This window comes from Marmota monax, unplaced genomic scaffold (assembly GCF_021218885.2).
Source record: "Marmota monax isolate L192 unplaced genomic scaffold, Marmota_monax_Labrador192_F-V1.1 WCK01_AAM20220418_F8-fsc00038, whole genome shotgun sequence".
NCBI lineage: Eukaryota > Metazoa > Chordata > Mammalia > Rodentia > Sciuridae > Marmota > Marmota monax.
In genome coordinates this window covers 1,392,862-1,408,741 of record NW_026692498.1, presented here as the reverse complement: position 1 = coordinate 1,408,741, position 15,880 = coordinate 1,392,862, and the positions used below count along the sequence as shown (strand labels likewise).

The window sequence follows — 15,880 nt, the reverse complement described above, 5'->3', positions numbered from 1 at the left end:
GTAAGAAGGGGAAGGGAGTTAACATCGGTCAACAAAACTCTGAGGAGGAGGAGGTAGAATATCTAGAAGAAGATATGGTGCCGATTGCCCCACCTCCGTATGTGGGTGGGAGCCAAGGTTCCGGGAGATCTTTTCATGCACAAGTTTGGAGGACAGTTAAGACAGATATGGGACTTGCATACCCTGTATTTCAGGACAATAACAGGGGAAGATATCATGAGCCTTTAGACTTTAAGATAATTAAAACCTTGGCAGAATCTGTCCGCACTTATGGCATAGATGCCGCTTTCACTCTCACTCAGGTGGAGGGACTTACTAGATTTTGCATGACTCCCTCAGATTGGGCTAGTCTAGTCCGCGCTTGTGTTTCCCCAGGGAAATATTAGGAGTCCAAAGTTGGCTGTTTAATGTTTCTGGCAGTACCCAAGACTCGGAGCGAGGTAGGAGGCTTAAAATTTCTGCAAACAATTCACAATTGTTTAATGCTACATTACCCTCCGCAGCAGTCTGTCTCCAATCTCCGTTCCTGTTTCTTTTGGCTAATGTTACATTACAGGGGATGCTTAATTGTTCTAATATTACCTGTTACTTGTCTGAGTGTTGGAATGGCTCCTGGACTACGGCAGTGGTTATGAAAATTCCAACCTTTGTCCCGATTCCGGTTACTACAGATCCAGAGTCTTTTCCTATTGTTGAACTGATTAGAGCCCGTAGAGATTTTGGAATTACGGCAGCTATAGTGACAGCTGTGGCGGTGTCTGCTGCTGCAGCAGTTACAGCTGGAGTAGCCATGGCCAGCCAAGTACAAACTGCTGCCACTATTAATCAGGTTATTCAACAAACATCCACCATACTTGAATCTCAAAGTAAAATTAATCAACACATTTTATCTGGGATTTTGGCTGCTAATCAAAGGATAGATCTGCTTCAAGCTCAAGTTGAGGAGTTGTCTGTTCTAGTACATTTAGGTTGTGTTGATCAACGTGCACATTTATGTATAACCTCTGTCAGATTTAATGATTCCAGAAATGCCTCCCGCATCATCGGAGAGTATCTATCCGGAACCTGGTCCATGGAAGCAGAAAACATGATCCAGTCTCAACTAACCCAGATAGCTGTCTTGAACAGTACCCGTGTCGATTCCGTGACTTTGGGTCAATTCACCGATTGGATATCTTCTGCTTTTTCCTTATTTAAGGAATGGGTGGGAGTGGGCATTTTTGGGGCAATGTGTTGCTTCAGTGTTGTGCTTTGTTTGTGGCTTCTCTGTCGCCTTAAAACTCGCCATGCGCAAGAGAAGGCTATGATTGTACAGGCTCTTGTAGCCTTAGAAAATGGCATTTCTCCACAAATCTGGCTTGCACATCTTAAACAGTGATTTCTGGGCATGGCCATTGCACCCCAAGTTAGTTTCACATTGCACTGGAATTGGCATGTCCTCTTCCTTATTCTCTCCCAGTGCTGAATAGCCCTTGCACTCTGCAGGTCTTGTTACCATTGCACGCAGATGGGTTTCCACACTAGTACTTTTCTATCGCCTTGAAGTTCGTGCCTTTCTTTCAGGGTGCTGTCAACTTGTTTGTCATTATAAACAGCCACAGTTCAGCCTCAGCTATCCCCCTTCGTCCACCATCGTCACGATACAGGATGCGAGGCAAGGCACTGCACTTGAGTGATCCCTCAACGGACCTCAAGGAAAGCATGTCCTATTGCATGCGGGTTTGACGTCCACGCCCCGCCCTACGAAAAAAGGCGTCGGCTGATATGGGACCAGGTCTAGGGAAGGGACCTCCTTAGGACTGAACCATACACTGCAGCCACTTCTGCACAGTGGGATAGGACCTCTACTTTCGCCTGCATTGTTTTATAAAATAGAAGGGGGAACTGTGGTGAGCCATTCTTATAGACCGTGGCCGCCATTAGAAGATGGCGCCGGCTTCCACTGTGGCCTGTGATAAACAACTCCTTTTTTGGAGAGTTGGCACGCAATCCCTTACCACCCTATGAGAGAGATCCACGTGGCAGCTTGGGATTGGTATGCGGGAGGCTTTATTAGGCTGTGCTTGGGCGCTCGGCGGGGGGGGTCGCTAGAAGATGATACATGAAACAAGGCCTGAATAAACTGCTGAAAGAAGAATCCTGTGTCGTGTTTTCCCTTGCTGGCGAGGGGTCGCGACAGTAGGTGACCTTGCTCAAGGACCAGGGCGGATTAGGGCATTCCCGGTTTAGGTTCCAGGTTTAAGGTTTAAGATTATTCCTGCTGGGAATATGGCGTATCCTACTGCCTGAGTTCCCCTTGAGTTCTCATGGGATTCAGACAGTACTTTTTGGGAGACAGAAGCCCAGTGGAGGTGGATTTGGGCAGAGAACGTGGATTTCCCCAGAACGTGTTTGTAGACGGCTGGTGTGAGTTCGGGAATAAAGAGTTGCTGTTTGAATCTACAAGCTGTGTGGTGGCTCGTGATTGTGTGCCCAGCCAGACTGCGGCAGAGGAGGATGAAGAGGAGGAAGAGGAGGAGAAGAGCAGGAAAAAAGGAGGAGGAGGAGTAGGAAGAGGAGAAGGAGAAGGAGGAAGAAGAGGAGGAGGAAGAAGAGCAGGAAGAAAAGGAGGAGAAGTAGGAAGAAGAGGAGGAGGAGAAGAAGAGCAGGAGGAGGAGGAGGAAGAAGAGGAGGAGGAGGAAGAGGAGGAGGAAGAGGAGAGGAAGAGGAGGAAGAAGAGGAGGAGGAAGAGGAAGAGGAGGAGGAGAAAAGAGCAGGAAGAAAAGGAGGAGGGGGAGGAAGAGAAGGCAGAGGAGGAGGAAGAGGAAGAGGAGGAAGAAGAGGAGGAAGTAAAGGAGGAGTAGGAGGAAGAAGAGGAGGAAGAGGAGGAGGAGGAGGAGGAGGAGGAGGAAGAGGAACAGGAGGAGAAGAAGAGGAGGGGAGGAGAAGGAGGGAGAGGGGAGGAGGGGGAGGAGGAGGAACAGGAGGGGAAGAAGAGAAAGGGAGGAGAAGGAGGAAGAGAGGAGGAGGAGGAGGAGGAGGAGGAACAGGAGGGGAAGAAGAGAAAGGGAGGAGAAGGAGGAAGAGAGGAGGAGGAGGAGGAGGAGGAGGAGGAGGAGGAGAGCAGGAAGAAAAGGAGGAGGAGGAGGAAGAGGAGCAGGAGGAAGAGGAAGAGGAGAGGGAAGAGGACAGGGGAGGAGGGGAGGAGCCCAGGCCAGCTCTGGCATGGGGCTTGATAGCCGGCTCCAGGTTCTGGGTGCCCTCACAGCACCACAGGGAGAGGAAGAGCGTCTGGACCCCAGCGCTCGGGCTGGTGAATCACATCACGTGACACTCCTTCCTCTTCCTTCCCAGGTGTTGGTCCTGCTTCCTGGGCTGACCAAGGGTACATGGGCCCTGGCAGACAAAGCCAGGACGGGTGGCCTCCTGTGAGTGGGGAGAAGCCAGGTGGGCCTGGAGCTGAAGCAGTGACCACACTGGATCTTCATTTATCTGAGTTCACAGTGCTGGTGGCCACAGGAGGCCACAAGGGTTGGCACAGGGAGGGTGGCGACTTGCCTCAGCCTCCCCCATCAAGCCTGGAAAGGGGCCCAGGGCAGGGAGATGCCCCAGGCTCTCCTGAGTCCAGAGCTCTGGCTTGATTCATGGAGGAGCAGCACCCTGCGTTTCCGGAACTCTCCACAGCACGGCTGCCTTGACATCCCTACCGATTTTGACTCAGTGACTTTTAAAAAACTTCCTCTGTGTGGGTCCATTTCCAGCTCCTGAATGGCCTGAGACTACACCCTGATGGGACCCAGGGCAGGAGCTGGGAGGAGGATCCAGGCGAGCGGAAAGGGCTAAAGAAAGGAAGAACACCATGGAAACAGAGTGGGTGACAGACTTTATTTCAGGACATCAAGGGTACAGTTCACGCCTCCACAGAGGAATCAGAGAAGTTGGCCAGAGAGGGAGGGCCCAGAGGAGCCAGCCTGGGCTGGGCCACTGTCAGTGGACAAGGTGCTCACAGCTTGGGGGTGCCCAGGCTGTGGGGACTCCACTGTGTGCTGCATGTCCAGATGAAGCCAGAGGCCATGAGGGGCAGTGACTCAGAGGCTGGAGAATGTGGGTGAGGGATGAGAGGCATGATTCCCTGGGCATTGGAAGAGGGACCTAGCCCCACGAGTGAGTGGTGTCCTTCCCTGGAGACCTGGGTCCTCCTTGGTCTGCAGATGCAGCTTCCAACAACTGGAAGATAAGAGCCAGGGGTGAGCCCCAGGGGCCTGGGGTGCAGCTTCTGCCCCTGTCTGGAGACTGAGGGTGCGCAGGGGCAACTGGAGTTCTGTGTCCAGAACCTCAGACCTTGCACTGACAGCAAATAGGGGCACAGCAGCTGGACTGGCAGCAGGAGGACCCACAGCCTGAGGAGCAGCAGGGCTTGCAGCAGCTGGACTGGCAGCAGCAGGGCTTGCAGCAGCTAGACTGGCAGCAGCTGTCCTGGCAGCAGCAGGGCTTGCAGCAGCTGGGCTTACAACAGCTGGACTGGCAGCAGCAGGGCTTGCAGCAGCTGGACTTGCAGCAGCTGTCCTGGCAGCAGCAGGGCTTGCAGCAGCTGGACTTGCAGCAGCTGTCTTGGCAGCAGCAGGGCTTGCAGCAGCTGGACTTGCAGCAGCTGTCCTGGCAGCAGCAGGGCTTGTAGCAGCTGGACTTGCAGCAGCTGTCTTGGCAGCAGCAGGGCTTGCAGCAGCTGTCCTGGAAGCAACAGGGCTTGCAGCAGCTGGACTTGCAGCAGCTGTCCTGGCAGCAGCAGGGCTTGCAGCAGCTGGACTGGCAGCAGCTGTCCTGGCAGCAGCAGGGCTTGCAGCTGCTGGACTTGCAGCAGCTGGACTGACAGCAGCTGGACTTGCAGCCCCCACAGGAGCCACAGCCCCCCTTGCAGCCCCCACAGGAGCCACAGCCCCCCTTGCAGCCCCCACAGGAGCCACAGCCCCCCTTGCAGCCCCCACAGGAGCCACAGCTGGAGCAGGAACAGGCTGGCACACAGCAGCACACGGGCTTGCAGCAGCTGGAGCCACAGCCCCCACAGCTGGAGCCACAGCCCCCACAGCTGGAGCCACAGCCCCCGGAGCAGCCACAGCAGGTCATGGTTCTGGAGGTGGAGGTTGGAGGAGGTGAGAGCAGCAGGTGGAGAGGGAGGAGTGAGGTGTGGGGCCTCCTGAGCCAGGGCTTTAAGTACCTGTCTGGGGTCCTGATGGCAGACACAGTCTCTTCCTTATGTCTATTTTCACACTTTCCCTAGGGAAGTTGTGTGTTTACAACAACACAAACTGCTCCACCTGTGACACACCCACTCACCCACTGCCTTCTGTGCAGCTTCAGTGCCCGGCTCCTCTGGCTGGGGGACCCCCAGAAGGAGGTGATTTGGGAATGTCTTGCCATGTCCAAATCTCCCTTGCTTCACTGCAGAGACCCAGTGGAGTGACCAATGTTTCCTTTTGTCCAAAATCATAAGAAATTCAGATTCTGGTGCAGAATGAGCCAGGTGCACTTTTAGACTCAAGACAGCTTGTTCTGTGGACTTTGCAGCTTCTACCGACTGGCCACGCAGGTTCCTATCCACACCCTTCCCCCAGATCTTTCTTTGAGGTTTAGAGTTCCCTGCAAAAGAAATTGCTTACTGTCATTGCATCAGTCCCCACATACCTCCCCACCTTCACCCTCTCACTGTATAGGATACCACTGGCTCCAGGGCTGCTGCACACTCCAGTTCTATCCCTAGGGCATAACCATGACTCTTCGTGACCTCATGTTTAACCTCTTATTTGCCATTTCTGAAGTGCAAGAATAACATATTTAGCATAGAAAAATATCAAGAAATCCCCATAAGCTCAAACAGAACACCCACACCTGCGAGTTCATCATCTCAGAGGCAAATTCTCGTTTTCTTCTCAGGATGTGACTGTCCAAACATTGGGAAGTGTACTCTTGTTGCTATTTGCATTCATCCGTTTTCTGTTACTGTGATGAAATACCTGAGGCTAGATACTTTATAAAGAAAACAGCAGCTGCTTCTGCCAGGAAAGCAAGGCAGTCACCATCTTTTGGTCCGGGAAGTGAGTCCACCCTGCCTGTAGCCACAACAACCCGCAGAGCCTTTTCAGCCTGAATGTGAGTCTCACGACCACCTGTCCGGCGATTTAACATGCAGAAGTCGAGGCTGGTGTGGAGGCCGAGAGGCAGAGGGCAGAAGCGTGGATCCCCTGAGCCCTGTCTGCCTCCGAAGATGCTCCTGCCTTCTGTGTGAGACAGCTCGCCGTTGCCATCTCTGAGCTGTTCCTGCTCTGGGAGGGCAGTAAGCCGGCAGGTCCTGCGGAGGAGCCTGTTAGATGAGGCTCAGGTCAAGGCTCAGGTCCGCTGCGGCGCCTGGTCACCTTTGCTGTCCACAGGGTTCGGTGTTTGCAGCGCGCGTTTCACCTGGAAGCCGGCGAGGAGAAATGGCTAGTCTCACAGTAGCCTTTTCTCCCCCCTGAACCAGGGCAGCGGGAGGGACTGTGTTGCTGCTGAAATGAAGGCTCATCCTTAAGTTTATTGATCCCATCTCTCCCTGACGTCCAGGCATTCTCCTGTGGACTCTGTGGATCGGTCTACAAGAGAAAGGGACTCCTGGTTCACAGGATTTTCCATCTGTCCATTTAGGACATGGAGCTGCTGTAAGAGACATGCCTGTTCAGGAATCTGGCCTTCCCTGGAAGGAGCAGGAACAAATGACCAATCTTCAGGAGCAGTGACATTCAACGATGTGGCTAGGGTCCTCACCACACAGGAGCTGGGGCTGCCGGACCTTACTCAGAGGAAGCTGTACCAAGATGTAATGGAGGAGAATTTCTAGAACCTGGTTGCTGTGGAGTACCTTCCTGCTGAGAGTCAAATCATCTTCTTTTTGGTCTGTAGAAATCTCTTTAGTTAGTCTCTCTGGAATCCAAATCGGCTGCTGTTCTCCCTGTGGAAACACACAAACAGACCCCCGATTCCAGACAATCACTGGGTCAGGACCTTTCCATTGTCCTGTTAGAATATCCTTCCAAAGTACCTTGGGCTTATGTACATTTTTGGGACACATATGCCTTTCCGCAGCACTAAGCCCTGATGAATCCAAATTCAAAAAGTTTAGAGTAAAAAGGGTTATTTTAAGTTTATCTTTGGGGGATGTATACCCCTTCCCAATTCCCTCTTTTTGCTTTAATAAGTACATTTTAATAGTTTGATGAGCTCTTTCAACTATGCCTTGTCCCTGTGTATTGTGTGGGATTCCTGTTATGTGAGTAATGCCAAATGATGAGCAAAATTGTTTAAAACAGGTAGAAGTATAACCAGGACCATTATCTGTTTTTAACTGTTTAGGAACGCCCACAGTGGCAAAATTTTGTAAGCAATGAGCTATAATATCTTTAGTTTTTTTCTCCAGCATGAAGGGAGCCCATCAAAAATCCAGAAGAAGTATCAACTGTAACATGCAAATATTTTAATTTTCAAAATTCTGGCAAGTGTGTGATCCATCTGCCAAATATGGTTAGGAATCAGTCCTCTCGGATTGACTCCAAGATTAACTTGTGGTAAAAAGGTCACACAATTTTGACATTGTTTTATTATTTGTCTAGCTTGTTCCTTGGTTATTTTAAAATGCTTTTGTAAAGTATTAGCATTGACATGGAACCTTTTATAAAAATTTGTAGCTTCTTCTATTGTGGAGAAAATATGTATGTCATGTGTAGTTTTATCTGCTAACTCATTGCCCAAACTAAGGGCTCCAGGCAATCCTGTATGTGCCCTGATATGTCCTATAAAGAATGGATCTTTTCAGTCCCAGGTTAGACTTTGTATAGTGGAAAGCAAAGAGAAAACAGTAGAGGAAGGGGAAATCCTACCAGCATCTTCAAGGGATACTATAGCATTAACTACATACTGACTATCAGAAAATAAATTAAATACAGAATCTTTAAACATCACAAAAGCTTGTAATACTGCATTAAGCTCTACCTTTTGAGCTGATTGTTTGGGTACTAAAAATGTAAAAGTTTGATCAGGGGTAACTACTGCTGCTGTACCATTATTTGACCCATCAGTGAATATATTTGGAGCATTCATGATAGGTGTTTTTCTTGTCATTGGAAAAACTAGAGGATGCGAAGACCAAAAAGACAACAAAGGGTTAGATGGTAAGTGGTTATCAAATGAAACATTAGATTTGCACATGATTATTGCCCAAGTATTTAACTCATTAGCTAACTCATCAATTTGATCCATACTATATGGAGTCATAATTTTATTGGGAGAAATCCCAAACACTCCCTTTGCTGCTTTTATTCCTTTGAGTATCAATTGTCCTGCAGCCTCAGGATACCTAGTAAGAATAGTGTTAGGAGAATAAGATAAATGTATCCATAATAATGGACCTTCTTGCCAAAATACTCCTGTAGGAATATTTTTTGTTGGTAGTACAATAAATAATAAAGGCAAACTTATATCAATTCTATCCAAATGCATATTTTCCATATATGTTTCAATGACTTTTTAATGCCTTTCTTGCTTCAGGCATTAACATTCGGGGTGAATTTGGATCTGATGGACCTTTGAGGATATCAAATAAAGGTCCCAACTCTCCTGTTGGTATGCCTAGATAAGGCCTTATCCAATTTATGTCTCCTAATAACTTTTGAAAGTCGTTAAGTGATTTGAGTTGATCTACTCATATTTGAATTTTTGGTGGACAGACTATGGTTGAGGATAATAGAACTCCTAAATAATTAATTGGGAAATTTAATTGTACTTTATCTATTGCTATCTCTAGATTATAATTTTTTAATAAATTTGTAAGTGTGACATAACATTCTAGCAATGTGTTTATATCTTTATATGCTAATAATACAACATCCATTTAGTGAAATATTTGTAGTTCAGGATTTTGATTTCTAAGTGGCTGGATTGCTTTGTTAACATAAATTTGACACATAGTTGGGCTGTTAGCCATCCCTTGAGGGAGTACTTTCCATTCATATCTCGATCGGGACCTTCATGATTCAGTGCAGGGATAGTAAATGCAAAACGTGGACTATCCTCAGGATGAATTGGAATTGAAAAAAAAAAACAATCTTTAATATCTATAGCTAAAACATACCAGGTTTTTGGCAAAGCAGACAATTGAGGAATCCCTGATTGAGCAGGTTCCATAATAACCATCTCATTATTAATGGCTCTTAAATCTTTCAATAATCTCCATTTACCAGATTTCTTTTTAATGACAAAAATGGGAGTATTATGGGGAGATATGGAAGGTTGTATATGTCCCTCTGCTAATTGTTGTTTGACCAGGTCATGGGCTGCTTGTATCTTTTCTTTAGTCAGGGGCCACTGAGGAACCCATACTGGGCTTTCTGATTTCCAAGTAATTTTTATTGTCTCAGTGACCCCTTCTGAAAACCCAATCCATATCTATTTATTCCTTGATCTGTTTGAATTGGCGCTGCTATACCTTGTTCTTGTTCTCCTAATCTTTTTTTTTCCTAAAACCTTGTCTAGCCCTAATAGTGGGCGCATTTGGATTGATGTCATTTGTTAATGTCAAACCTAATTGATCTAGGACATCTTGTCCCCATAAATTTATAGGAAGATGATCCAATACATATGGCTGTGTAGTTCCTTCACATCCTTTGGGATCCTTCCAATCTAATACCATTGCACTTCTATGGGGATTAGTTGCCACTCCTAGGCCTCGAAGCGTTTGAGTGGCCTGTTGTAATGGCCAATGTTTCGGCCATTCTTGACGAGAGATGATGCCTAGGTCTGCACCTGTGTCCAGTAGCCCATTAAATTCATGTCCTTGAGTGGGCGGCGACCCGCCACCGCAGACATGGCGGCTCCGCTGGGTTGTATGTTCTCCGGGCAGCCGCCGGGCCCCCCGCAACCCGCGCTGGGACTCCCGGGCCAGGCTTCGCTTCTTCAGGCAGCGCCTGGCGCGCCGAGGATTTCTAGCAGCACCTTGGTGGACGAGCTGGAGTCGTCGTTCGAGGCTTGCTTTGCTTCTCTCGTGAGTCAAGATTATGTCAATGGCACCGATCAGGAAGAAATTCGAACTGGTGTTGATCAGTGTATCCAGAAGTTTCTGGATATTGCAAGACAGACAGAATGCTTTTTTCTACAAAAAAGATTGCAGTTGTCTGTTCAGAAACCTGAGCAAGTTATAAAAGAGGACGTCTCAGAACTAAGAAATGAGTTGCAGCGGAAAGATGCACTGGTGCAGAAGCACTTGACAAAGCTGAGGCATTGGCAGCAGGTGCTGGAGGACATCAATGTGCAGCACAAAAAGCCAGCTGAGGTCCCTCAGGGCTCCTTGGCCTACCTGGAACAGGCATCTGCCAACATCCCTGCGCCTATGAAGCAGACCTGAGAGAGGTCTGGCCTACAAGGTAGCCTCCTGCAGACAGTTCCTCCAGACCTCTCTGTGTGGATGTGGCATTTTAGAACAGCTATTTGCTAGAGAATGAGTTGGTGTTAATTTTACCTCCACCTAAAAATTTCCCCAATTTTTATGAGCTGTTAATTACTTAGTACTTTATAAAGTGCTTGGTAGACAAAGTGAGGTTTCATTTTGTTTGTTTTGTCTGTAGCAAAGTTTAGACTATTAGTTTTCCACAGATTTTTTTTTTCTTGGCTTTTTGCTTGTTTTTAAAATTTTATGTAGTTTATATATAGTTTTTTCCCCCCAGTTGTTAGTTTGCTATGATCCGAGGGGGAAAATTAAAGTACTCCTAGAATGAGGGGAGAAGGAATTTGGTTTTTGGTCTTTTATGATTACTACACATCCATGGTAGTACAGAAAAATACGTAAATTTGCTATCTCAAGACTTTGAACTACCTCAAGAAGAGGAATCTAATGCAACATTTGTAATGTTTCCATAGCAGTACAGAGTGCAGATATTTTGTAAATATGTCAGAAAAAAGGGTTCAAGTATGCTAGGTTAGCAGAGATCCTTAAGTTGATGCTGCCTTTTGTTTGGGTGAGTGTATGTGTTATGTGGTGTTTGCTGTGTTGAGGGAGCTGTGTTGGGAGCACGACATGCTGGAAGCCTCATAGTAATGAACCAGTGTGAGTAACAGCAGACCCAGTCTCCCTAGCATGACGCTGGGACACAAGTGATGGACAAGGGGTCAAAGCTTGGTCTGATTCTTTTTCTTTTGAGTTTTGTTTTGTTTTGTTTGCTTGTGTTTTTATTTTACTTTTTGGAGAAAAGGCAGTTTACATGAAGGAAGGTTCTTGTTCAGTGGATTTGATTCCAAGAACCTAGGGCTTTGGGGTGGAGGTGACCTGCAGAGTGATCCCCAGCTCCTTCACCTCCACCGAGAGCATGTGGATCCTCTGTGGGGAAGGTATTTTGCCCTCTTGTCAGAAGAGGTTTTCTATTTTCTGTTTTACGCAACTCTTAGATTATATCCCTCAGCCAGTACAAACACTCCTCTGTCTTCTGAATAGTCAGTAGGTCTGCGGCTGTGTCTTGGTTCATTTTGTCCTTTCCAACCCTGAAGATCCCTTCCCATGCGCCTTGATATCCACTCATGTTCCTGGTGTGGCCTGGATGCCACCTGGTCCACAAAGCCTCCACTCCATTCCAGGGCACAGGGCTTTTTTTCCTTCCACTGTCTTGTGGGTTAGTGAATGGTATCTTTTTTTGTGCTCCTTGCTGCATTGTATGCTCATGGGAAATGGGCATTACTCCCCTGGAATATACAGGAACATGTATTTTGTACTCATTTTGTGTATACATATTACTCATTTTGTTTGTGACCTGTGAGGATGATACTTGCTTTGTGGACCTATGACCTGTGATGACTAGCCTGAGGCCAGCGTATCTCCCCTTGGTTGGAGTGTATAAGTCAAAACTTAAAAGTTATTTTTTACTCTTAGGGTTTTAACCTGGTCATCTCATGCCAGATAGAAGCTCTGATTGGCAGCTTTAGGTTTCTTGATTAAAAACCTAAATAAACGCCGAGTGTGATGGCACATACCTGTAATCCCAGTGGCTCAGGAGGCTGAGGCAGGAGGATTGCAAGTTCAAAGCCAGCTTCAGCAAAAGCCAGGTGCTAAGCAATTCAGTGAGATCCTGTCTCTAAACAAAATACAAAATAGGGCTGGGGATGTGGCTTGAATGTCCCTGAGTTCAATCCTTGGTATCCCTGCCCCCCCCCATCCCCCACAAAATAAACTAAGTTTGAGGCAGTCTTTCAATGATAAAAGTGTTTTTGGTGAAAAGATCAGAAACTATTCTACTTGGTGCTTAATGAAAATGTTTTGAATGAATGTAAATACAAGTTACTGTCATTTCTTTATATTAATTCAGAAGTTATCCGTCAAATAAATAATGATTTTCCAATAAAAAAAAAAAAAATTCATGTCCTTGAATATTTAGTTTTAGCACGGGGCGAGAATCTAAATTTAAAGAAAGCATAGCCCAATCTACACCTGTGGAGCCTAATCCCCTGGAACCTCTTTCTACAGTACTACTGGAAAATTTATCATGCAGGCTAGGTATTATTAGTAACTGTGCTATTCTATCTCCTGGTGAAATTACTGATATACCCCTTGGAGAACTGGCTATAATTTTTATTTCACCTTCATAATCGGGATCAATTACCCCAGGACTTATCATTAAGTCCTTTTAGAGTGGAAGAACTCTGTCCCAATAATAAGCCTACTGTTCCTTTGGGAAGAGGTCCTTTCACCCCTGTGGGAATGATTTGAACTCCCATCTCTGGAGTTAGTACTGCTCTGGTGGAGGCGCAAATGTCCAACCCTGCGCTCCCTCTGGTTTGTCTGATGAGGGATCTGATGGACAATGTGTCCTGGGCACTACCCTGATGGGGTTGCTGGGTTCCTCCATTGCCCCGTATATTTGTGGTTGTGGGCCCCGGAGCATTAGGTCCCCCGTCCAGCCCCCCTGTCCATTTTTTGGCAATGGAGCCTGATGCTTTTCTCCATGATATCGTGGGTAAACACCTGGTCCTTGTCCGTTTTTTGATAATTGAGTACCCTCTATGGTGGTTTGAGAACGGCATTCATTAGCCCAATGTCTCCCTCTATGGCACCGTGGGCAAATACCTGGTATTCTACTCCTTTGATACCTAGTTTTGTTAAACCCTCCTCCAATGGGGCAATTCCTTTTAAAATGTCCTGTTTGTTCACAATTGTAGCATGTTCTTGGCTTGGCATCTAAAGCCTGTTTTACTGCAGCTGCCACAATTTGCCTTTGTTCATTAATGTCTCTGGCATCTAAAGCCTGTTTTACTGCAGCTGCCACGACTTGCTCTTGTTCATTAATGTCTCTACATAATTTAATATATGTGTTTAAATCTTCATGTTTCCATGGTCTAATGATATCTCTGCACCAATGATTCGCTTGCTCATAAGCCAGGTGTTTTAGTAATGGCATTGCTTGTTCTGTATTCCCAAAAACTCTGGTAGATGTTTGAATAAGCCTATCTACAAATTCAGCATAAGGTTCATTAGCTCCTTGTATTACCTTAGATAATTGACCTTGTAAACCTCCATGTCCTTGTAAAGTCTTCCATGCCTTAATTGCATCTGCAGCAATTTGTGCGTATACGCCAGGATCATATGCAATTTGTTGCTGCTGATCCTCATAAGGTCCCTTTCCTAACAACATATCTAGATTTCTCTGAGGATAACCAGCTGCTGCATTTCGCTTAGCCGTCTCCTTGCAAAATTCCTCATTGGCAACCTTCCATAACAGGTATTGTCCTCCATTTAGCACAGCTTTACACATATTAGCCCAATCTGTTGGCGTCATGTTCAAGTTGTTAATGGATTCGACCATGCTTACAGTGAAGGGTGCTTGAGGACCATAGGTTGTTACAGCCTCTTTTAGTTGCTTCACTGTTTTGAAATTTAAAACTTGGTAAAATCGCTGCCCTCCTGCCTCAAATACAGGGCATGTTAATATTTGAGATCTTGTCTCAGGATCCCAACTATCAACTGCGGGGGTTGGGGGCCTCCCAGCATATGGAGGTGGCGCTGTTGGTTGGACACTTACGCCCTCTGGTGATAGAAAGGTGTTAGTAGCAGTCTCCTGTAGAGGTGGTGCTGTTGGTTGGACACTTACACCTTCTGGTGATAGAAAGGTGTTAGTAGCAGTCTCCTGTTGTAACTTTCCCCCTGACGGCTTTTTCTGTTTTACATTTTCTTTCTCTGTCTGACTAGCTTGAGAGGCCTTCTCTTTTACTTGAATCTTTTCTTCTGTCTGACTAACTTGAGAGACCTTCTCTTTTACTTGAATCATTATGTCTTCTCCTTCTTCTACCATTGTCTGAACTGAAGGCTTTGGACTAAGCAAACAAGATATGAACGTCCACAATGGCAATGTGCCAACTGGCAGAGTCCCTGGGCTTTTCTTTTCTATTCTTTTTAAATCTTCACCATGATGGTTCCATTGTGATATATTTAACAACTCCTCCTTAAAAAGCCATGGGCTACATTTCTGTATTGTATCAACGTATGCCCTGATTGCTCTTGATTTTACTGGGATGCCTCCTTCCTCTAACAATTTACTTAACACTCTTTCAGTTTGTTTTTTACTAATTTCTGATCCCATATTTCTACTATAATACAACCCAACAAGATGACGCCAAACAAAACCGAGACAGAATGAAATAAAAAGGGAACAACAAAAAGTCATTATAGCCTTTCTATCCTCCTGACATGGGCATCCGTCCTTTCTCCCTATCTGTTCCTCAGACGTAAATAGTTTTTCCTCAGATGTGAGTGGTTTTTCTTCCGTCTCACTCATCTCCAGGGACAGGCAACTTAAAACAAAAGTGAAGCAAAATAAAAGAGGAATCTTAAAATGGCTACCCATCCTCTCGCCCTGCCCTCAGGGGCGAGCAGTTTCACTTACCCTCAGTCGCTCCCCGTGCGAGCCACCAAATGCCGCAGTCTGGCTGGGCACAATCAGGAGCCACTTGTCAAAAGAAACTAACTTTATTTTTAGAACCACACACGCCAAACAAAACAGCCTCTCAGGAAAAACCCTCAGAGCCTCAACTGCCACCACCGGCTTTCCACAAGCCTCTCTCTCCCACACAAGCTTCTCCCCACCTCCCACAATCCTGCTCTTGAGGCCGATTGGCTGGGTCACGTGGGCGGAGTCAAAAAAGTCCCCCAATGAGCAGCTCCGTGGTCTGAAAGGGCAGGGAAACAGCCCAATGAGCATCACCGCAGAGGAGCCAATCAGCTAGATGTTGCTGGGGCCGAGGAGCCAATCAGCTAGATGTTGCTGGGGCCGCTGTGAGCCAATCATCAGCCAGCAGCTGGAAGTTTGCTGGCAGCTGGAAGTTTGCTGGGGCCCCTTTGGCTGTGGCTCTCAACAGGTATGACAATTTCCTTGCCAGCGTACCCCATGTTGCTTAGTGGAAGGACTCGTTGAAATAGGACATTTTGCAGTGACATTGCATGTAGGTTGTGGTGAGCCATTCTTATAGACCGTGGCCGCCATTAGAAGATGGCGCCGGCTTCCACTGTGGCCTGTGATAAACAACTCCTTTTTTGGAGAGTTGGCACGCAATCCCTTACCACCCTATGAGAGAGATCCACGTGGCAGCTTGGGATTGGTATGCGGGAGGCTTTATTAGGCTGTGCTTGGGCGCTCGGCGGGGGGGGTCGCTAGAAGATGATACATGAAACAAGGCCTGAATAAACTGCTGAAAGAAGAATCCTGTGTCGTGTTTTCCCTTGCTGGCGAGGGGTCGCGACAATTGGTGGCCCGGACGGGGAATTATATTCCTCGAACCCAGGATCCAGAACTTTCAGCAGTCAGGGTGGTGCACCGGTAAGTTCCCAGGTAAAGTGGGAATCCGC

The 15,880-nt window shown here is 47.0% G+C and overlaps 2 protein-coding genes across 2 annotated transcripts; one reads left to right on the top strand and one right to left on the bottom strand.

Annotated features, from left to right (window-relative positions):
- Positions 1-3,850: 3,850 nt before the first annotated feature.
- Positions 3,851-5,103, bottom strand: LOC124092678 (keratin-associated protein 5-1-like). The gene is made up of 2 exons (XM_058579627.1): positions 5,011-5,103; positions 3,851-4,890 (listed from the first exon to the last, which is right to left on the bottom strand). Exons 1-2 carry the CDS (start codon positions 5,101-5,103, stop codon positions 4,315-4,317), a joined length of 669 nt encoding a protein of 222 aa, XP_058435610.1. The 3' UTR covers positions 3,851-4,314.
- Positions 5,104-9,850: 4,747 nt separating this feature from the next.
- Positions 9,851-12,272, top strand: LOC124092781 (mediator of RNA polymerase II transcription subunit 28-like). The gene has a single exon (XM_058579351.1). It carries the CDS (start codon positions 9,866-9,868, stop codon positions 10,400-10,402), a length of 537 nt encoding a protein of 178 aa, XP_058435334.1. The 5' UTR covers positions 9,851-9,865; the 3' UTR covers positions 10,403-12,272.
- The last annotated feature ends 3,608 nt before the right edge of the window (positions 12,273-15,880 follow it).